We start from the raw sequence: 24,179 nt of genomic DNA on the forward strand, positions 1-24,179 counted from the left end.
TGGGACCTGTTTCACATTCAAATATAGCAATCTGAATGCCTTTGAAACAATATGGAGCCTTGGCTTGCAAAAAACAATAACTTTTCAAACAGATTATCACCTAAACGTCTAAAAATAGAGGTTGCCATACTGTATGTTGTAAAGTTGTGATTTTGTAGTATAGAAATAAATGTACCTAAAACTACTTACATATTACTTATCCTGAAGCCATATTACATTTAATGGTGCAATTCTTAGTGTGTCACATTTTGCAAGCCCCGTTTGTACCTCTGCAGTTTTAATGCAGAAGATTAACCTTTCCATCCAATGGTTAACGTGACAGATTCTTAAAAATCACAAACCAATTTCACTACCTAATTAACCAAAGTTGATTTCCGAAGTTAAAATAACCCTCCTGACAGATTAGCAGTCTCCAAAATGGCTGATTGAGTTGATAAATCTTATTACTGTACAATTCCCTCCCTCTGTGAAAGCAGTATGCACAGTGTGCAGTGAGTACAAAAAACATAGGATTATTTCTGCCTGTTTGCCATGCCTGGTATCATTTAAGAGATCTCTGGTCAATTTGTCACTGTTTTGTTGGCACCAAAAATACCTTGTTTGGCCCAGACTTCACAATAATAAAATGTGATCTGTCAAACAGAGCATGCAGGTTTGGAGGAATTATCTGTATTTCAAGTGTTCTCCTCATTATAGTGTAGAGCGTAGAGTATCAGAGTGTGTGCTGCCACATATTACAGGGCATTAACATCATGCATCCCCACTGGAGTGGAATTAAGCCTGTCTCTGGATATTTTTTACATGACATTCATTTCAAGAAATTAGACAACCCACGGCAAGCTCAGGTGATTGGCTTTGCCTTGCAATAAATGCGCTCTCAGACTCTTATCAATCGAAACAAAGATTTAAGCCTTTGATTCAGACACCACTTATATCCAAGGACAGTGCTCTTGAGTATTTTTCATTCAAGAACACAAATGACCAAAGACCAGATTTCACAGCTAGACATTTTTCCTGGAAAATCATGCCTGCAAGATAGCAGCTGTTGACTTCCTCCTATGAGAGCAATAGTGTAGATATATTAAAAGATGTTAAGCAAATCTCTCCATATTCCCAAGTAAATTGAAAAGATGTTTAAAAACTTATTAGTGGGCAAAGGATAATATCCCTCCTGGAATTATGGATTGACAGAATTGGAGCAACTCAGGCAAAACATTAATTAAGTGCAGGGTTTGAATGTTCCACTGCAGCCAGCAGATTGTCTGGCATCCAGTCCAACATCATTGCAAGAGGCCTTGAAGCACACATCTAAAATGTCAATGCATATCTTCATGATGATTACATATTGCGTACATTTTAAGAAACATCAGCGTTGCAAGACCAAACTATACAGATAGCTCAATCTTTACTGTCCGAGGGCAAATCTTACAAGCTATGACAGAAAGTCACACTGGTAGAGTACAACAGCACTGAACATTTGTGATGGAATCTAGATAAGAGTGATATCATAAATCCAGATGCAGGAACCAAAGGTGTATTTTCAGAGTAAATGTCAGCTCCTCCCACAGGAGGATAAGCCTCTATGCCTCGCCACTGTCGTGTGCTAGTGTATTAGTATGAGATAAGGTGAGCACATCCGAGGGCGTCCTATTTAATTTCTGAAAATAGTACCCTTTTACAAGTGTGCAAGATGAACTTCCACCTCTCCAAGCTACTTACAACGATTAGAATGAAATTTCCAAAATTGTCTTCTACAATTCTAGATAATAGTCCAATGAGCACACAAAACAATGTGACCCCCTTTGCTGACCCTCTTTGTGGCAGGGAAATTGCCTCTAATGACATGCTGTAGCACAGACGCATTAAAAAGATTTCTCTTACAGCTTTTCCAATTGACACATCTTCAGAAAAATTCTCCACATGCAATAAATATGGCAACCCACTGTACCAGAATGTAGCAAAAATCCATTTTTGCCCACAGCAATAATCTTGCATCACTCACTATAAATCATAATATAGAACCTTGATGTAACATGACAACTACACATGATTTTGAATAGAATTTGGAGGATGAAATAACCCAATTTTCATACGGGGCGGGGGGGGGGGGGGGGGGGGGGGGGGGGGGGGGGGGGGGGGGCGTTGCAGCAGTACATTTGGGCATATGAAATTAGGAGCCATCAAAGTAAAACACGTAATTACACATGTTAATGCATTAACAAAAACTAATAAGACTAATCCTGATCTCTCTTTTTTTTAGTCAGGTGCTCCTGGAAAAGCTGGACAATCTTTGGGGATTTCTTCAATTAAACATGTCACACTAAAGCGCAGACCTGGTTATTATAATTCTCACGCCACCTTCGTTTCATCTTCCAGCCAAAATCACATATTTTTCCTGTTGCCACTGCAGAGGGAAGCACTAATTACAACTCATACATAATCTTTTATGTAAATATTTTTGCCTTCTTTGATCCCCCCATGTACTCGAGGACAGCCAGATCAGAGACTTGGGCTAGATCTGTCACTTGAGTCAGAAGGAAAGAAGTGAAGTAGAAGGAAATCTGATTTGTTGTGGTGTTTGTCAGCCCATGAGCACAGAGGATGTTTGATCAGGTCATTTCTTGCTGAGGTCTAAAACAACATGGTCAAACCACCCAGATCTTTCATCCCGATCTTATGCGACAAACAAGCTTAGCCTCAGATGTGAACCAGTGAAGATGGAGGATAGACAAGGATTTAAACACCTTTTAGTCTCTGGATTAATCTTTCTTAAGCTGCAGTGCAATCACTTCTTTACACAGGTCTTTAGCTTAATGAAATGCTGGCTATATCTTAGAGTGAGTCATTTTTCATAATGAACTTTTAAATGGTTTATATAATTCTAAATTTCAATGCCAGATAATGATTGGTGTTAGAAATAAATGGGGCAAGTAGCGGCCATCCGTATCAGCGTGAGACCAGCTGAGCAACAAAACTCATACTGTACCTCATTTGCTATTACTCAAACATAACACTGGAGTATGCCACTGTGGTCCTTTCTGAGGCATAAACACAGCTGGGGGCATGACAGATAGAGGCCGGCTGTGCGTTACTCCTCCTACCAACAGAGAAAGGTCAGCTCTGACACCCCGGAAGGAGCCCTCAAGCTCTGGTGGATATAAGGAAGTCAAACTGACTTACTGTAAAGCAGAAGGGTCCGACAGCCAGCCCAGGGCAGGAAAACCTCTGGCACTGCCATCTGGTCCAAGCTTAGAGGGCCACATTACCCAAATTACCCAAAAATATATTAACTCACTTACTACTAGTGGCGTCTGAGTGTGCATTTATTTGCCCAGGATTTAAGATGGCAGAAAGTATTCCCAGTGAAAACGGATCATGGCGAGGTGAAGACATTCAAGACATTGTTTCTGAAGACACGTTGCTGTTAAATTCTTTCAAATGTCAATTTTAAATGCATCCATTGCCACTGTATAGTGGTGGCGCCAAAACTCTCAAAGACAAACCAGAAAAAAAATCAGCAAAAAAAAGACAGCACCTTGGCTACATACTAAACCAGATGTGATAAAACATGCTTTTTTATGTTATTTGGATGAACAGACTTTGAACAGAGACTCTTAAGCTCTCTTAATCTCTCTTAAGAAAGTGGTCAGTGTGGCTACAAGTGGCAATTGCTAATGCTGAATGCTAAAACGTATTATAACAGTTGCAAAGGTACAGAAGAGTCATAGAGTCACTGAACTGACTTGGTAATGTATCTTATACAGCAATATGTACGTGAAGTTTGCAACATTAACTAATATTAGCCAGGTCTGGTTATCCCAGACCAAATAAGGCTGTAGTGGGAAAACCCGAGTGTATGTTCTGTTAGCTTTTTTACAAGCACAACTCACTTAGTTCTGTTACTTAAATACATGTTGATCCATGAGAAAACCAAGCACCAAGAAGAAAATGGGCCAAACCTAGCTATCTGAAAGTGTGAGAAAAAAGAAAAAGACCTGACAAGGTATAATGAAAAGGAGAAGATTGAAAAGGAAAACTCCGCTCAGTAGAAAACGTGGTTACTAGGGCTATCTTTGGTTGACCAGGGGGGAGCATTGCACTAGCAAGATTTTGATAAGAAGAGTGTAGGTGTTCCCTCCTTCTGTGTTCTACAAATGAACATGACGGGCTTAATTCACTGGTGTGAGGGCCGGACCCGCTGTCCTCGCCTTGTCTGGTTACTGCCTCTCTCATTCCCTCACACCACAGTGTCACCAATTAGCCATGGAGCCCAAGTTTCATTAAGGCATCGGGGCTGCTGCCTGCCGCCTTCTGTCACATCCCTGATAATAAGCCTGAGATGAGTCCACTACCTGACACACAGGAAGGAGGAGGAAAACACCACACACACACGGCACACAGACACAAGATGCTGACACTGGCTATGCACGACAACACACATCTAAGTGCACACTGATGGAAAGTGGCCACCATCAGAGACACACACCATAAACACAGTCTATGTGTTTATGTGCACAAACGCCTACACACACGCATGCTTGGACGCAGTCAATCTGTCAACGCATGAGCGTCTTTTGTTCAGATAATTATAGAAATGAAGGGTGAATGATTAAATGTAGAATGAGGGGAAAAATTGGAAGAAAATTCAGCATGATATCAAACCAAAGCCATGGCAGCTATGCCATTCTTATGCATAAAACAATGGCACAAAAAAGCTATTTGAAAACTCTACCTGAAGTTGATCAGCAGCAGTGTCTGAGCTACATCGTTTGAAAATCAATATCAAAATGAAGTGCACAAGTAGTTGTATAAGAACAAAAATGTTATAATGGGGAAAATGCTGATGTTCATAGATCATTCTTGACCTTGGAAACAGCAGTTAAGTAAACAATCTCACCACAAGGTGCATTTAGTAGCTGGTCTGGAGATTTTGGCCATTACATACAAACTCAGCTTTTAAGTTAACACAGATGAGAAGTCTTTGTGCTTTCAAGTGCTCATGAAAAAATGGAAATTTGGACAGCTACAATTCAATGACAACTGCACAAACTTTGCTGACGAAGCCCATATGATATCAAATCAAATGCTCACGGTAAGCTACTGAATGGACATTGTGGTATGATTGTTTTCTCATCTGGAAAAGTGTTGATTTAAATCAGGAAGTATATGATCAAAGAATAAGTAATAAGAAAACAAACTCAATGCCAGCTGAGTACCTGCTACAAACACATATCCGTTAATCCCAAAAAAGTATTAAGTTTCGATACCCAGTCCTAATTATGTTCAAACCTTTCTCTATATTTTTCAGTCACACAGCAGCCCAGTGTGCAGCAAGCTATGTTTCCACTGTACATTTCTGTCATCCCAACACAGCATTCCAGCCTGTGCTATTCTGATAGTTTGGTGAATGCCCAGCAGGGGTGATGCCGGGTTGAGGTTTTCCCCAGGGAAAGGAACCTGGTGGGTTGAAGGGGGGAGATTTTCAGACACACAGGTGCTGCTGAATATTAGTCTCACGGCAACAAGTCTGGGCTCATGGGAGTGAATTATTCATCCTCTGAAGCCAGCCTGTGTGCCAGGCTACTGCAGTCCTGATCTGCAATGTTTGATGCTGCTGCAACTTCCCAGCGACTAAATAAGGCAGAGCTGCTCCAAAGATGAGCCACACTGGGCTGTCCAAGGGAGGCATGGTTATATATACAAACACAATATATCAAAAATTCACCAGTAACAACACTTAATTCTGCTCACGTTTATATGTTCAATTTACTTTTCCCTACTGTTAACTCTAAAGAAACTCTATGCAGTGACATTCAACACACTGATGTCAGTCTCAAATTGAGTAAAATACTACAAGGCAAATTTAAAAGAAAAATACTTTCAGTTTTGTGACATTCTTAACTGCAGACAAAAAAGCTTTTAATTAATAAAGGATTTAATTAAGTCATGAAGCTGGCATGAGTGGGTTGAATATAAGATCTGGTGCTGAAATGATTCACTTTCGAGTTAATTTTGGCTTCAACAAATGTGATGCAGAATAGAGTGTAATATATTTTCAGAAAACAGTGCTTGCTATTATCTCGAACACAAGAATTTTGTTAAATTACTTGTTATATACACCTAAGAGACAAAATAAACAAGATGTGGGACATTTTGTTATTGCTGTTAATAGGGCGTCTTGCTTTAATGTACAGAGAATAAGAAAATCTGACAGACCTGACACTCCTAGACATCTAGCATAAGACATGTCATCAGGTGGTGATCATATGACGAACTACAGCCATAACTGCTCAAATCAGAAGAAAACAAGCCTGCCTCAAAATGGCTACTGTTGAAACCAGATATTAAAAGCTACTTAACAACCACATAGTAGCTATTTTTTGTGCCGCTGGAAAGTGACTGTCGAAACAACAACATAGCACTGCTAATTCCCTGAGTAAACGAGCAAAATATATCATATCACAGCAAATGTCATGCTATTAAATTGCTGGCCATACAAATATTACTTTCAGTTAGGTTACAGTCAGTGTTATGGTAATTATCCAAAGGCTTTCTTCTTTGTTTCACATTATGTTTCTCTGGTGTATGTTAGCTAGCAACACACTAACTGGCAGTTAGCATGCTTCCTTCCTGAATGATTAGCCTACTATTCAGGAAAGCTACTATTTAACAAAGTCTCTAATAAAGGCAGGAATGTGAGTGTGTGTGTGTCTGTTTGTATTTTGATTATGTCAAGAACTGTTCATTCAATCGACTTCACACGAGGCGGGTGTGTTGCTGCGGACCCAAGAGAGTGCAGTGTCCGGTTTGGTGCATTTTGGACACATGACATGTTCAGAATCAGTAAATATACTAGAGAATTGTTGAAATAGAGTTTTGGTCATCATGCAGTTTGATACAGAATAGGAAGAAGAAGAAGATGAAGAAGATACTTTACATATACATTAGTAACAGATGTGTTGAAACGGAGTTGTAAAAGTGTTATTAAGTTCTATGGAAGCGCTGAATATCTAATAGTATCTCCACCATTGTAATGTTGTCTCAGTGTTCCTGATGCTGTAGGTGAAATCAATGTGTGACACACATTTTGAACAAGCATCTAAAAAACGCAGGGAGGTGTCATCAGCCCATGTGAACGGATACTGCACTAGTTTACACAATTTGAAGGAATTTTAAATTAGAAATACATTGGCCAACACCTTAAGCAATATAAAACAAACAGACATATTTTGGTTTAGTAGGTAAAGACTGTTGGATGTCTTGCTTTCTTTCTGTTTCTTTTGATGTATGTCAGTTAGGAACACGTTAACCTGCAGGCTTTCCTTCCTGAATGTAACAAAGACTACTTTTTGCTGGAAGAAATTGCCAATTAAAACCAGAGATACAAATATCATGACAAGCAATAGAAAATAAAGTAGACAAAGAAATATTTAGGTTTGGTCAAGGCTCTCGTTTGTCTTACTTTCTATCGGGCTCATCCCTTCAGTATGTTCCCAGGGTCCTTTGAGAATGCATGTTTGTATGCCTCTTGATATAAATTAACATTGGAAGAGATTGGTGTCTGTAACTGTGGATATATCAATGTCTAAAGCCAAGAAAACAACCTTGCCCACACATTTAAGGCGTAGGTTTCAAGGAGTATAACATCAGTAAGATGGATAAGCTGTAAGTGGGTAACATCAACATATTGACCCAAGGAAACAACTTTTATTATTTTACCTAGAGGAAAAAAAAACCTGCTGAGAACATAAACCCTATAAAATATCTCCTCATTGTGTCATATAAAGAGGATTGAGGTGGCAAACATAGGACCCCGGAAGCACCCGCATTCAATCTGCTTCTTTTGATGTTAGCTAGCAACATGCTAAGCTGTAGCTAGCAGGCTTTCCATCCTGAATAGATACCAATACTGACCATTTACACAGAGTGTAGGAAGAGAATGGCAAATTAAAATGAATGGTACAGTCACTGATCCCATAGAAATTAAGTAGACAAAGAAGTACCTAGATTTAGTAGTTAGTAGTGTTGTCTTTTTCTTTTGATGTATTTTAGCTGGCATCATGCTAACTGACTAATTCTAACTATGTTTTTAGACATATTTAGATCTGGTTAAACAAACCTATGCTCTGGCACAACTGAAAAAACACATCCTTTACCATGCAAGTTTTTCTTGTCCCTGCCTCTTTTTATAAATATCTCTACTGCCTACCTTCAGCTGGGATCCTATTATGAATGGTGTCCCATTTAGAGACCTGGGAATGGCAATAGGGAAATCCTCAGTTAGCCCTGGGACATGCTCAAAGATTTAGTGGGACAGGGAAAAGATAGGTTTGCATTTTAGTCAAACCATAGCTTCAGCAGTGGGTAACAAAATTCCCACTACAGAAAAATATTCACATTAGTGTTCAGAGCATTTTAGTTGTACTTCTTGAGGCTAAGGAGTGCAGAGAGACAAATGGATAAACTGCTTTAAAAGTAAAAATCCACCAAAGTGAGACTGTTTCACTTTAATAGTTTCTAAGAAATATAACAAATATGTTAAGTTTATTCTGTTCTAACTTGTTTAAATAGAGTGCTATTTGTCATGACATGGGACACTGAGGCAGTTGGACTGATGATAACGTTGCTGAAAAATCAACTGATGCTAGAGGCTTTCTACATTAATTACTCCTTTTGCCCTGATACCAATAAGTCTCAGACATCACATCCAACTGAATTTATCCTCCCGGCCGGCAGCGTACTATCATTACAATCAACTTGTCAGATTTTCACCGGTTTGTTTATTCAGATGTGCATTATTCCAAAAACATGTGTTTTCAACTTTGTTTCCGTTTGCGATGCCAAGCTGCATCCACACTTCTAATCACTCCTGTGCCCTGTAATTTCTTTAGTGTGGCAAACTCTGATTACAGGGTGGGAGTCAAGCTTCAAGCTAAGCATCATCTTTTGCAGTTATTGTTTTGCTCTGTCCTTAACACGGGCCCTGCAGCTGTGTGTCTCAATAGCCGTGTCAATGAAGCAGTGTTTAACACCAAAGTGATTAAGTACAACAGTTCGCTGCAGTACAGCCCATGGCTACCGATTCTCAATGCATTGTTTGCTCAGGCATACTGGGAAATTAAACAAAGAATGTGGTAAAAACTCAGTTGCCATCGGTGAAGCTGTCTGATTGTCCGTGATAGCGGACTGCACAGCAGTTAGCCAAGTTTTCCCCAGAAGAGCAATTAATGCAGTAGTCTTATGTCAGATTTCAGTGAGTTAACAGACAGACACAGGGTCAAATACACTGAATATAATTTATGTTGTGAAAAGAGGTTTGCCACATGGTTAAAAACTAAAATGGTGATTGACATTGAAGGAAAACACCACTGTATCATCAAATAATTCCATTCCCACAAGTTACATCCAGTGTAAGGGCTCATTCACATTATCATCCTCACTTTCCAAAACTTCAAACAGCATCTTTTCTCCAGCTTCGTTCCCAACATCTTATTCTCCCTCTTTCCCTCTGCTTCTGAAGGCATGGACACCCCCTTCAGGCTCTGACAGCTCCAGAGTGACCACCCTGTGTGGTGTGGAGCGTACGGTAATGCCATTAAACCTCCCCATGGGGAAACAGTCACGCGGAGGTTTGAGCTTCAGGCCAATACAAAAGAGACCCATTGGAAAAGGAGCCAAGCCCAGCCTGAGGAGGTCAGAGGGCTGTTTACAGAACAACAGTCTCTTATCTGCTGTATGCTTCCCTGAGGAGTCTCCACCGCAAACAGATAACAGCCTCCAAATAGGCGCCAGAGTGTGACCGATAGGAGTATAATCAGGTACATTCTGCTTTGGGAGGAAAAAGTGGAGGATAAGGGTGGATAATGGCGTACTCAACTGTTAGTGGTGAGATCATATGCTAGAGGGATACAGCTGCATTAAAAACATACAGTAGGCAAATAAAGTAGAATTTTGCTACATGTCTCTCTCTAAAGGCCACAAATATTTATGCGATAGTTGATTATGTTGTTTTTTTTACATCCTAAAAACCATTATTCAACAGGACCACTGAGGCCTAATTCATCCTCAGGGATTGCTTCATTATTGAACAGTTAAATGGTCAATAGGTTCAGCCAAGGCCGCTTTTAGCACAAGGGCAAATAGACAGTGTAAAAGCCAATGCAAATAACTGGCACTCAAACAAGGACTAATGCATTAATGACTGCATGACGCGCGCTAATGCGACGGCAACATATTCAGACTGACAGTAATGGAGAATTTTGCCCCTGGTTATACTCATAAGGCCCGGATGGGGAGAGGAGGAGGAGGGATGTACACCTGCCTACTGCCTGAGCCTTGACAGAAGCCTAATAAATAACAGGAGACAAGGTGAAACAGCAGTAGCAGCCCCCCTTCCTCCACCGACACTACCACCAGTTGTGTGAGGAGCATCAGCCTACGCGGACAGCTTTTTGGCATGGAACACCGTCTCCTCCAAGTTAGCAAGTGCACTTGTCCTGTGAAGGAGGCAACTTGAGTTATTCATGACATTACAGAAGAAACTTTGCACCTTCTCAAACTACGTGACTCCGGCGTCAAAGCAGCGGCCTGCGTTTTATTTGACAGTCTTGAAATTGGGCTTCACGCTTCAGGTCAAGGCTATATGCTGACCTGAACCAAATATCAAAGTGTGCTCTATCAGAATCAATTTCAGTCCACATAATAACCCCTAGGTTATAGGCGACAATGCTGAATAGAAACCACCCGATTGAACAGCAGGTTTTTAAGATAAGTGAGGAATGTGCCAGAGTCGGGGTCAATTCAATCTGAGTGTAAAACCATCGGTGCATCTGCCAGTTATTGGCCACTGATACAGATTTAATTCTCAAAAGAGCAGGGGTGAACATTTTTTTTAAAAGGCAAAAATTTTCTTAAATAAAAGTGAGATGACATCCAGCCTGGTATACAGATTGAAGGCCTAACAATCAATTGAGTAGACACACTGTAATGTCCTGATTTAAACTGCTTCTCCTCCTCCTCGTCACCATTAATAACAATTGAGACCCTTGGAGCATTAATTAGTGAAATTTTCCTGAGTGCCTGGACTCTGAGCCACCTACAACGAATGCAGACTTCTGTAAACATGACATGCTGCATAGTAAATTGTTGTTTTCTACCGAGGGTTTTTTTTTTCAAAAATTTTTTTTAAACATGGCGAGGAGATCACAGAATTGTTCGAGCATGCCTTGCACACACAAACACTCTCTCTCTCTTACAAACACTCCCCTCTCTGTCTCTCACTCTCTCTTCATTAGGCAGCCCCTATGCTGGCCTGCGTGCGATTCATTAGCTTTTATCCTCTTCATTTGAAGAAGGAGCTGTGTATAATTAGAGCAGCTCTGTTTGTCCAGCATCCTTCACACAGTCACATCTCAAGGCCAATTATCATTCCGCTGCAGAGCTCCCAGATAACATAGCCACATCAGCCGCTTCAAGAATGAACTTCAAACTATTACTGCCTCTCAAGAATGTAAATAAAATCAACTGCTAATGATTGAATGTGGAGTGGCACTCCAGGGATATGAAGATGATTAACCATATTGGTTGAGTTTGCGTTGGAAGATTTTACTCACTTTCTTTCGCTCAAAAGTGCCTGTTATAGGCCAGCACTTAACTAATTTCCATACTTCCAATGTAGTCCAATAGTGTCTGGACAGTCACATGTTTGTTGTTGTGTTGGCTCTGTACCGCAGAACTTTAACCTCATTGTAATTGTTTCATTTTAAAGTGCATTTAGCTTTAATTTAAGCTTTAAGACATTTTAGAGTCCCCTATTCTCAGGACAGCGCAGCAGGACAATGATCCTAAACATATAGTGTAAGCTCTCAGAGCTTTTTATGGTCAACAGTGGAATGTTCATGACGGGCCAGGTCAGTCATCCGACTCAGTCTAAATTATCACGCGTTTCACTCGCTGAAAACTAGACTGAAGATTGCACAAATATCAGCTGATGTCTTGGGGTCACTGCTTGATGAGGATTGGACACCAAATGATTAAATGTAACAGAAATAAAAGGCATTCTTCAGGCACTCTTAGGCAGAGCAAGAAGAAGAGTTCTATTTTAGAGATGGACACTGAACTGTATTCCTTTGAATTGGTCCAATGTAAAACACCATCATGAAACAAAAAATATAATATGGTAATAAATTTGTTTCAGAGTTTTGTCTCAAAGGAGAACACAGCAGGTGATTTACAGAGCAGGTGTATGTAATTTCAGATGGTCTTTATTGACCAGTCTTTATTCAGTTAGGCAAATTAGTTAAAAATGCAAAGTTTTAACTTAATCAGGGCTGAACTGGTAAAAACAGATTCACCGGAAATTCAGACATTATTCCCTCAGATAATGAAATGACACATTCACACATCTTCAACAGCACATTTGCATTTGTTTTTTATTTGAAGGATTAAATATGATGAGTTTATTTAAGTTCCTGTCAGCTTATCCAATTACTTCCATTGCCCTAAAACTGGAGTCTAAGTATTAAAAAGGGTTACATCTGGTGAAGATTTAAACACCTCCAAATTAAAGCTGAGAGTCACGACTTTAACCTCATAGTCATTTTAAATCCCGTGTGATTGAGTACAAGACAGCAAAAAAAGTATCAATGTGCAAATAGACTGCACTTTTCATTGCCTTCTTCCAACCTATAATACCAGTTTTATTATTTTTTGTTTTGTTTTTCCAGATGTTAAAGACTTTTTATGAAGTGAAACATACAGAAACAATGTGAAGTAAATGAGAACATAGTTGATCTTGATCAAAACCCCAGCGTTTCATGAATTAATGTGTCCTGGATGGATAGAGTTGTGTAACTACTGTAAGTGGCCCAGACACCTAACAAAGCAAGTAATGCCCCATTTAAAGTGTTGATGACGATAACTAAAAGTTTGAATAGGACAGATTCTTGCCTGAATCAATCTCCACACCATTTATGTTACCTGCTGCCTAAATTTATGGACACCTCCACCCTTGATTACTCAGACACTCCTATCCATCATCAGTCTGTGATGCTATGGGTGTCTCAGGAGTTATTTTGTGATTAAGTGTTACTTTTTTTGGTGTGTCGGCTTTTGCCTCAACCTCCCGTGTCTACTACTTCAGATACTGATTTCCTACATTTCCAAGAATGCCTTGTGGCAGACTTTCACAGACCAGATGCTGACTTGTCCCACTGAAACCAAGCTGAATAATGTGTCAAGCTGTGTGCCCTTTACTCAGAATGCAACATGTTTTGTTATTCTGATATAATGAGTCTAATGAGGATAGCAAAATATTAGGTATATTCCTCTTATATAATGGATTTCTCTGGAAAGATGTTCTTTGATCTGATTGAATCTTTAATTTTGAGGGACTGATGCCAGTTTCTGAAATTTGCTGCTGATGCTATTGATTTTTTTATTTTTTTATTTGTAATGTGGATGGTCTAGAATATTCTCTCGTAATATCATCCTGCACAAATAAATGTATAATACCAAAAAACTAAATGGTCTAAGCAACAGTTTGCTAATGTGTGTCATTTCCCTTTAGGCATTGCAATGTACTTGGTTAATGGGTTTAAAACTAAGATGCACAGATACTGACCGGCCGCATTCATTGTAAGTTGGGGTACTGAAGTCCTGTACCAACGGCAGTGACTTTATTTTTCACACTCACTTATGTCAGACCTCTTTACTTGTGAAAAATGGATAATACTCCTGTCAGTCTTGTCACTTTGAACATATGCTCTAAGTCTATACAGCAGCAATTAATATCTGCAAGTTCTTAAAGTTTGCTTTTTAAAGTGACACCCCCCACCCCCCTCCTTGTCTACCAGCTATGATCAGTCTTAAGACAGCCCTGCTGACAAACTCAGCAGACCCTTTTCTAGGAAGTCACACATGTACCCGCAGTGTTTGAACAGCTTCAGTAAATCCATGTGTTTCCGCTGCCTTCATTATCATCATAAAATAAATGTCTGAAAAGCAAAGTTGCAGAAGAATGTAGACACCTCACTTTCTGCTTTGTACTATCATCAATCACCATGGAGCTTTTTTTTTCCTCCTCCAACACTGGTTGAAGACATCGAGAGAAAAAAAAATAAAAAATCACATGCATATTTAATTTCATTCTCCACTGGCTCACACAAAGGAAACTGCCACCCTTCAGGACACCTTTCGGAAAAGTCTCTATTAAATCTGAGTCAGCTGGGAGAAGAGAAAAAAAAAACATTTCATGAGTGAAAAACTATCAAAATTATTGCCAGACCTCAAATGAAGTGCTGTTTATCCACCCAAGCAGCCAATGTGTTGTTTTACTCCTCAGTCACTGCTTGGATGGCAATCAGGATCGGTCAACCAGGACGCTATCAGCAGCAGTCACTCTGCAATGACAAACTGCAGCTCTACACTCCTGGCATGGGCATTATTCTCAACACACGGCTCACCCCTATCAGAAAACAAGGCAGGTTTTATGGCTGCTGGAAAAGGTGGTAAACATAACAAAGCGCGCAGCTCCCTGGAATTTAATGTGCTCGGTCAAAAGACGGAGTATAGATATCAAAGGCCAGACATTCTAGAAAAAAAAGAAGCTGTCCTCATAATATAGAAAACACAAGCACTGGCCATACACAACAAGTGATTTATAGTGTTGTTTCTTGCTTTCTCTTTGAACCTAGAGCATCCAGTGGGCTTTGTGAATGCAACAGGGAGGGGAAAGAGACAACAAAAGAGGAGTTCATCTCCATCATGCCACTGAGAGCAGCTATCCAGGTGCATAAACAAGTTCACAAAGAACAGAGATGAAACTGATTGCAATCCTGACTAAGGAGTCTGGGAGGTTTTTTACGTGTAAATTAAAAGACTTCCAAAGGACTGTTCTCTGGTACTGTGTACTGAAGTAGACTGGTACTCTGGTTACCTCAGTGATCTAATTATCACATGAGCTGTTATCACATACTCTCCATAACACATGTCTCAAGCCGCATGCACAGGCTCATATTTAGCCTCTAACTCTCCATCGGTGTGTGGCTAATCCGTCGCCTAGCCACAGAGAAGAACACGCATCCAATTGATTTCTTCCTGGTTTACATATTTACACACACCCTCATGCAATTAGGAGCACATTTATCGATGGTTTCGGCACCACTGGGAGCCATGCAGTGCAGCCCACTCCAATAAACCTCCCAGTCGTGAGGTTGCCAGCGGGCAAGACTGCTGAGCCTCACCCAAAAAATGGACTGGGAATACTTTGAGCTTCGGGGTAAGAGTTCTCAGTCACTAAAACTAACCCCTGGCATTTATACTGCTTGATAAAAACAGTTTATTTATCATAAACTGTTTTACTACATCTTCTGTAGGTCTCTGAATATGCCAGTTCTCCACTGCAAAAAGATCCCTAATATGAATAGGAGCAGTTTAAAGAAAGTGGAGGCGCATAAATAAAACATTTTTTTAAATTTACTTATTTAGTAGATAAGTTGTTTTTTTGAATCAAAGCTGTGATCAAACTGAAATTTTGTCACAGCATAGACACAAATAGTTTGCACTGTGCATCTGAATTCTGATTCTGACTGGTGCTCCTCCACTCTGAGCAGCTTGACTTCATCGCCTGGGTATCATATTATGTGTGTACCATGCTGCCCCCAACAGGATCTCTGAAAAATGGATCAGTTGTCTCTTAAATCCCTCAGCATCCAGCTATAACTGAAGCCACACACTTCACGTTTACAACTTCACCTCACACATTGCTTTCTCAGCAGGATGTCAAATCAAATCAGATGCATTCAAATGTGGGGCAAGCCTATTCCGTATTTTTTAATAAAGCTTTTAAATGCAACTCTAATTGTAATGGCAGTATAGATCACCCTCAGACTGGACACATTGTCTGTGCATTGATTGGCATGAATATGGGCTAATGCACCTTTTTCCACATGTCTTAGTGGAGACAGCAGAAATGACCTCTTTAGGGGGTAAATTAGACTCTGAATGTTAAATTCCCCTGGGCAATCTATGGCCATTACCCTGACAGTGAAAGTCTGCACTATTATTTCAGTAATTCTAATAAGTCAAATCACTGTCTGGTACTAATCCCTGAACTTGTTCTCTTCACAAAGCTTTGAATAGACTTACTGCAAATGAAGTTGCCTATGCATGAATATCATTAATTTGAGTGGGAGTGCCCTGTTTGTATCTTTATGGGGAAGTTTGCATCAGTCAAACAAGAAAAAACAAACAAATAAATCAATCAAATTTGAAGTGAAGTGACAAAGCAGAACACTTTTCAGAGGCATCCAAAGACACATGTTAAAAACAGAGCGCATGCAAGGGAAACAGTTCTATTATTAAAAATTGAATAATTGAATTAAAATAGATTTTCGAAGGTGAACTGCACACGGTTCCAAAAAAATGAAATAACCCATAGGGAAAGGAATTTTAAAAATGTCATTTATAAACTACACTAGATGTGTATGGAATCTCACAGTATGCATAGAAGTGCAGTTTGTTTTTGCACTAGATGAAAAACACAGCGAAAACTTGGGATGAAAACAACCTCATAATTCATATGGGGCGTTTTAGGCGGGGAACTGCACGTTAAAAGTGACTGCAACCTGCGTTTAGATGCTCACTGGGACATTAGAAAGCAAGTTCATGTGGGGTTCAGGATGAAATAATAGGTTTCTTTTGGCTTATCACCTCGCAGCGTACAACCCACAGCGCGCAGTGACACTTTGGTGCGTGAATCCCTTGAGGTTAATCACATAAGACAGCAACTTATCAAGATAAAGTTAGACACAAACAATGGACACCTTAAACTTGTGGTCACGAGCATTGAAAGCCACGGAGTTGCTCCGGTGCCCGTGGCGCACCTGCTCGTTGCGCACAGCGGCGCAAGAGGTGAGAACAAACTACTGATGAATGCAAAGCGTTGTCACGGCAAACTGTGACAGTCTGATTTCAATCAATCAGTGAGATCAAAATTAATCTTTTAAGCTTTATATTCTCTACAGAATACCACCATCATAAAACTTAACATTACTTTCAAGCTGCCACATACGCTCGAATTTACACCACAAACATTAGTTAAAGCCTCAAAATAGCGACTCCAACTATCACACAAAATATTGGGCGAACTGAGTGTCTTTCCCTCTCCACTCCGTCTCTCGGCTGTGTGGCATGAAACAGGACTGCGCATATGTTCTGTACGTGCAAACATCTCCAGGTAATCCTCCTTACCTTTAAAAACTTCCCCCCGGGCGGACAACAGCAGGGTCATTGCAGCAAACAAGCAATTGATAACTTTATCCATGTCGACAGCGCCGTCGTAGCGTTAACCCCCAGCCGCGGGGTTAACTGGCAACTCTTCTTTTCTTTATTGCAACTTGAATCCTGCCTACACTTTTAGGAGTGCTCAATCTAAAGTGTCTTCGCCCTGCCCTCCGTCCCTTGGCGTGCTGTCGGGAGTGTGAGAGAGGACACTGTCGCAGACACGGCTGCTGCTTGCCCGGCTTGCTCCACACTTGGAGGAGGAATGTGTGAGTGAGTCCTGATTCCTGAATTACGCGTGGATTGAGTGGTCCGGCAGCTCCAGGAGAACAGCGGCTGTGTGCGCGCTGTCTGACCGATAGAGGGCACGTGTGAGACCCGCCTGTGAGTGAGAGGACAGGCGGAGGCGTCCCCTCCTACTGCCTCCGAATGTGACTTTATTGGCGTTTATTTGGACTAGCTGTGGAGACTCAAGTTAGTTGAGGTAAATATTACAGTCAACCATGTGAGAACCTGTGGGCTGTCAACCCAGTCAGCCATCATTAATTTAAGGTGGTAATAAATAATTAATAGTCAGTGATATTGTGATAGATATTTTGAGATAAGGCCTACCATGAAGTCATCTCTATCAAAAGTCACTTATATTAGAATATATATGTGTAAAAATAATAATTTCTAAATTAGCAAATTGTTTAAATATGTTTTTTTCTTTTCTAATGACCTTATTGAAACCCAGTGTGTAGAAAAGTATTGACATGGTTACCCATTCCTTTGACCACAAACTGAGCTTGAACATTTGCTGAAGGTGACTAAAATACAGAAATGACCATAAAGCACTGCTGTTACACAAAATAAGGAAATATGTCATGTTATATGGGATATGCGTGAGCAAATATAAATTGCTTTTGTGTGCCAACAAGTAATTCAAAGGCAAAGAAATGTACAGTATGTTATCCTACAGGGACTTTACTTGTGTTTAAGGTAAATTAAACCCAAGTGGCCTAACTCCTTGTGAGTTATACAATTCCAATAAAAGAATGATGAGAAGTCATGAATTATCAAGGTGATTAAACAATATTAAGTATGTTTTTGGAGCTGTTAAAGAGGACTCAGGGTCTCAAGGACCCAAGCCAGCACCATATGGTTAAGACCTTGTGTTCACATAGTCGCTATCAGATTTATAATAAGAAATCCATGCATTTCAAAATAAAACTAACTATAAACCCATTAATTTCAATCTAGTGATGAAGATCGTGTGATATGGGAGAAATGGACCCTGCGGTGAGATTGTTCTTCAAATGCTGTTTCCAAGGTGAAAGTTTTACGTCAGCTTTTAAGCATCTACAATTCCAAATAGTTGAGCAAATTGCATCTGCTGATGAAGATCATGTGATGTGATGAGAATCCAGAACAGCTGGATCTCAAGGCAAAATAGTTTTCACAATATAAAATTAAAAATGTAAACTTTACCCTAATATGAAGAGGACTTCCTAATATACTACTAAATCTATGCTCCACTGGAAGGTGATTTTATTAACACACTAAATACGCTATAAAAGCATTTTTCATGCTCAACTTGACACCTTAATTTATTAACTTAATATTTCCTTTTTAAATCTTTGCCAGCTGGATTCTTAATCATCGTTCACCTTGTGTGTCCTTTCTGATCAAATTCACGCATTGATCGTAAAATAGGAAACCCAGACTGACCTTCAAGAGGACTCCATCAGTTGACCTGGCAAAATCAGACCGCATCATCACCAACCTTTTTTTTTTAATTCAGGTTTGATGAATCAGTAATAAAGCCTTACTTTAATATATGCAAATATTTGTTGAAAATTTGTCTTATCTGAGACGGCAAGTGCGAACAACGGCAGGATATTCTCACAGCAACATCAAACAGAGGGATGGAGAAGCAACTAATGGCAAAGTCAACCAATGTCATTCCCTTATTGTTTTTGCATGCATAAACACACATGGCGCTTTCACTTGTACCAGCAGTTTCCCATGGCTAATTAAAATGCAGCCAGCTTGACATGGGTCTACATTTAGTCTCAAAATGACCTGGTGTTGTCAAGGATATATGGCTCCAGTTGTTGCTTTTCTACACAAGCACACCAAACAATGGCTGAAGCATTTCATAGAAGCGCCACGTCTTTTTGTGGTCTTTAGGTATTGTCTTGGCTGCAACAGTTGCCAGGAATGCATGAATACCAGTCTGAGCAAAGCTGTCATGGGAACTGATGAGAATGTAAACTCCTCTGATTGGATGGAGGAGTGAATGGATAACATCATTGTTTGCACCCACGAATGCAGAGAGAGAGAGAGAGAGTGTGGTGATTGAGGGCTGTCAGTGGTTATCCCTAAACACAGTCCGAAGTCATGGTCATAAATTTACCCTAAAGATATCCTACTCCAGTGGTTACTAACCTTTTTGTCTGATGTACACCTACAGCCCTATGGTACCTGTTCATTTGAATAGATTTGAAACTGGATTTATTGTTACAGCATTTTTTTCATACAATTTAACAGTCAGTCTTTAGGTCAGTTTGGTCAAGTTTGCATGCGTACTACTACCACTTGGATTGTCAGAAGCTGGTCATTTGCCATCTATTCAGTACTTTTATCTATTTCAAACATTTATCTGCTACTCCTACTAGCTTTTTAACCATTTTCCAGTATTTTTAGCCTACTTTTTCAACCATTATCAATTACTTTTAGCAATCTTTTGTCCACTACTTTTAGCTAACTATTTAGAATATTCCACTGCTTGCTAACTACCAATCCCAAACTCTCAGTCACATCATGTAGTGGTCAGACAGATGTTACAGCTGACTCAGAATGGGGATATATGTTTTAAACAAATCATGATTACTATTTTGTCAAATTCATTGAGCTGCTGGAGTAGGCCCACACCTGTTTGGGAACCACTGTACTACTCCATCTGTGGTAATATCAAAAACAAGCCCGTCTACCAATACTGTATGTAGGCCTGCCGCTTTTTTTTTTTACCTAGTAACCTTTCACACACTTACTTTCATTGCACATTCAAAGCAAGACACAGAAAGGCTGTGACATCCCACTGATTGGACGGGAGGAAATTGATGCCAGACCAGGATCAAAAGGTTCCGTATTTAGGCCTTAAAGGTTATGATATGGCCTACTGTTTCAGTGACTCACTGTTGCTGATTTCTGAACAACATCCGGCGCTATTGAATAGGTGATATTGACATTTCATGGCGGAGAGCTGCAACCAGCCAAAGAAGAACCTGTTGGCCTTTAGCAAATCTATTCTCCTTCATATTTGTCTCTGCAGGAACAGTTTAAATCAGTTAAACACAAGAACGATGAGCTAAATAACACTTAATTGACGTAAGTGGCAGTATAATGCTGTTTGTCAATAAATGCCAATCACCTCACCCTATGTGAAGAGTCTCAGTGTGACTGAATAAATCACAGAACTTAAACTGCACTCCAAAGAAAGACTTATTAAGCCTCTCCTCGTGTGGCTGCCTGACAACAGTGATTTTGTCATTTTATTCCATTGTGATTATCCCGTGCCTTGATTGTCTAAAGCTCAATACGAGATTGATTAGCTGTCCTTCATTATGGGAAGTCACTGGCTGCAAGTGATGCTAAACTGTTTTCTAAGCCTTGGCTCACGAATGCAAAATACCTTTTGAATGAAGGACACAGCCACCAATCTGTGCTCACTCAGTTGTTATATCTTGCATAGTGTCTCAATCTGAAGCAAAGTTATCAGATCACACAGCAATTAAAGAGGATCAACAAATACTACAAAATCTTATAACTTACATTACAGTACTATTACAATACTGCTTATTAAATTAATTAGTTTAAGTCTGTTATTTACTAAAGGAAAATATTTCTGTCTGTATATAATGTTGAGTGACACAGGCAGACCAAGTCATTGTATATTGTATTACCACTAGAATAGTAACATCACCGCAGACTTATACACTGAATTCAGGTCATCTGACTCACATTAATACAATATCTTTATAGGTGCTTTGTTTGACAACATGTCCCATGATCACTATCTAGGACAAAGACTTATTCAGGAGGGGTTCATCCATCATGAATGTGTGTGTGTGGGTGTGTGTGAGTATTGCACTGAGCTAGAGAGAGAGAGAGAGAGAGAGAGAGAGAGAGAGAGAGAGAGAGAGAGAGAGAGGGTGAGCGGAGAGCTCAGCATTCACTTAGACTAATGTAGTAACAGGTACACACCAACAGAGGTCACTTTTCTGCCTTGTCTATAGCACCCTTCATCTTCACTGTGAGTGGTTAAAAATGTGTATGCCAAGTTGACACAAACTCTGTTCGATTTACAGGAGTGACCTGGTGGTGTACTTACAGAAATTAGGTTTATGCATACGTTTACCCAGGCATACTCATCACGTGATAAACCCTGCAAGGTGCTGCAGTGGATGTGACAATGTGGAAAGTGTTCAGATAGATTTAATCAAACTCATGTCCAATCCAGTAAACATTCTTCCACTGTTGTGCTCTGCATCATAAAACAACATGAAACTTTTTGTTTTGTTTTGTTTTGAAATACAGTTTGAACAACACGACTTTATGCACCTGATCCCCATGACCTGAATGCGATAGAGAGCGTGGTGATCTCTAGCTGAACTTACTCCCGGTGAATCTTTCATTGCTACAGGCCAAATAAGATCAAATGGTCGGCCCCAAAATGTAGACCTGTGAATTTTTGTGTGAGCTGAGCAACTTGTCCTGACCCCTTTACTGTGGATTAACAGATGGCACAGCAGTTACTTGTTTATTTGTAACCCAGCGTTTACATTAGCTACATAAAAAACAGAAACTGTTACTATTGACTTTTGAGTGAAAGTATCTTAATGTACACGCACACACACACACACACACACACACACACACACACACTCTCACGTGGGCTTGAGGTAGTTATAGAGGGCACTGAGTCCTCCTTGAAGCACCTCCTGGATAGGCTTGAGGAGGGGGTTGTGAATAATATGAAGTCCTTTATCCAGCGGGTGGCAGGCTAACCTCCTGAGCCTGCTCAGTAGGTACATTTCCACTGGCACATTTTGCAAATCATTGAAGTCAACATTGAGGAGTTCTAAAGACTCCAGGAAGCACAGTGTCTTAGGCAGTGTGTGGATACTGTTTCCCTCCACGATGAGGATCTTTAGGTTAACTAAATCCTGGATCTGGTCCGCAATGGTCTCCAGACGGTTGCAAGCCAGGTGGAGAAAGACCAGGCCCTTCATGCTGTAGACGCAGGTGGGGATGTGAGCGATGCGGTTGTGGCTAAGGTTGAGTTTGGTCAGATTGTGCATGGTTGCCAAGCTGCTGGGGAGGCCTGTGATCTGGTTGTTGGCCAGGCTGAGCACTTCCAGGCATGTGCAGGAGCCCAGCTCCTCAGGGACCTCGCTCAGGCGGTTCCGACAGGCAAATAGCACACGCAGCTTCTTAAGGAGGCCGATCTCGGGCGGGAGGCTGGACAGGTTGTTACCCCACAGGTTGAGGATCACTAGATTGTCCAGAGTGCCCAGGGCAGGGGGCAGGGAGCACAGGCAGTTCATGGACAAGTTTAGCTTCTGCAATTCTCTGAGCTCCCACAGTTCAGTGGGGGTCCCGTCGAGTCCCCGCATGGCCAGGCTGAGGGTGCTGTAGCCAAAGTGCACCGTGGTGTGTCTGCGGATCCTCTCAGCAGCTGAGGACAAGCTAGGCGGGTCGTCTCTCCCAGCACTCTTACTCCTTTGACTCACACTCACCTCATTCAACTCCTTGTTGGAGAAACTGCGAGAGTGCTTCCCACCCATCGTCCTCGCAGTGCTGTTGGTTCTGTCGCCTATAAGAAAATGTCAGCATTCGATTGGCTGAATCACCAACATAGAAAGGATTGCCAAGGATAATGGCAGCTGATTGATCTCCAGGGTTCTTGAACGAGCCACGCAGAACATGATCAAGTCTACAGTTTGTTGTAGAACTCCATATGTTTGGCAGCAGTTACACTCAACCCTGCCTTAGTCTTCCTCACTGAGTCAAGTTGCTGCTGTAACTGAGCACTACAGGGACTTGTGGTCTGCGTCTCCCAGACCAACTGTCTGTCTTACTGGATTTCATACCCCAGCTGGTCCTGTCACTTTGCAAGTCCACAGATAGCACCCAGCTCTCCACCCACTACAGGAGGGCAGGACTGGGGATACGATGCTGTGTGAGCTCAATCAGTTGAGGTCACTGCCATGATCTCATAGCCTAACACACAGAAATACATTGGTGCTCACAAGCGCTCTCCCATTTGGCACATAACCATGTTTATTTGTTAACTGCACCTGCTATCTTTTTGAAGTATATCCTGTTTTGCATTTAAAATAATTCAGATATTTAACATACCATCTCTGGTAGAGCATAATCTCTTCTCACTTTAATTTCTCAACTTGCCTCTTTGTGTATGATATCTTGTCTCAACATAAATATGGCACCAAGTTGGCAGCCGTGAAAGCACTGGATCATCTCTCAAAAAAGAAACAGTTCTTAGAGGTATTAGCAGGACCTTATGCGCAGACATGTGCTGGTTTAATCTCAAGTGCAAAAGGACATGGAACATTCCAGTGCGTTCCTAGAAAACTCGACAGCTATTCAAAATGTCATTCATATGGCACCAAGGAGAGAATCTCTTGTTATGTAAAAGCATTCACTGTAGAGCATTTAAATTTTTGAATTTGTCTTTCCCCCCAGCAACATACACACTAAGTAAAACTAGATAAAATGTTCTTGATGCTTTTTTCTCTAGAGAGTTCTTTAAGGATCTCTATAGCATTCACTGAAAGCTTTATGATCCACTTACTTCAAAAAGGATTGAAACATATTTTTCCAGTGTTTACCCG

The 24,179-nt window shown here is 40.6% G+C and overlaps 2 protein-coding genes across 8 annotated transcripts in view; both read right to left on the reverse strand.

Annotated features, from left to right (window-relative positions):
• ptprma (protein tyrosine phosphatase receptor type Ma) overlaps positions 1-17,430 on the reverse strand; it is a 157,271-nt gene extending 139,841 nt beyond the window's left edge. For all 7 annotated transcript variants that reach the window (XM_046052200.1, XM_046052206.1, XM_046052203.1 and 4 more), the window contains exon 1: positions 17,251-17,430. In XM_046052200.1, coding sequence (XP_045908156.1) covers positions 17,251-17,323 — 73 coding nt within the window. In that variant the 5' untranslated portion in view covers positions 17,324-17,430. The remainder of the gene's footprint in view (positions 1-17,250) is intronic.
• Positions 17,431-22,211: 4,781 nt separating this feature from the next.
• On the reverse strand, positions 22,212-23,111 carry LOC123972973 (leucine-rich repeat-containing protein 30-like). The gene has a single exon (XM_046052757.1). It carries the CDS (start codon positions 23,109-23,111, stop codon positions 22,212-22,214), a length of 900 nt encoding a protein of 299 aa, XP_045908713.1.
• Positions 23,112-24,179: the final 1,068 nt, after the last annotated feature.

Source organism: Micropterus dolomieu, linkage group LG06, assembly GCF_021292245.1.
Source record: "Micropterus dolomieu isolate WLL.071019.BEF.003 ecotype Adirondacks linkage group LG06, ASM2129224v1, whole genome shotgun sequence".
In the NCBI taxonomy this organism is placed as follows: Eukaryota; Metazoa; Chordata; class Actinopteri; order Centrarchiformes; family Centrarchidae; genus Micropterus; species Micropterus dolomieu.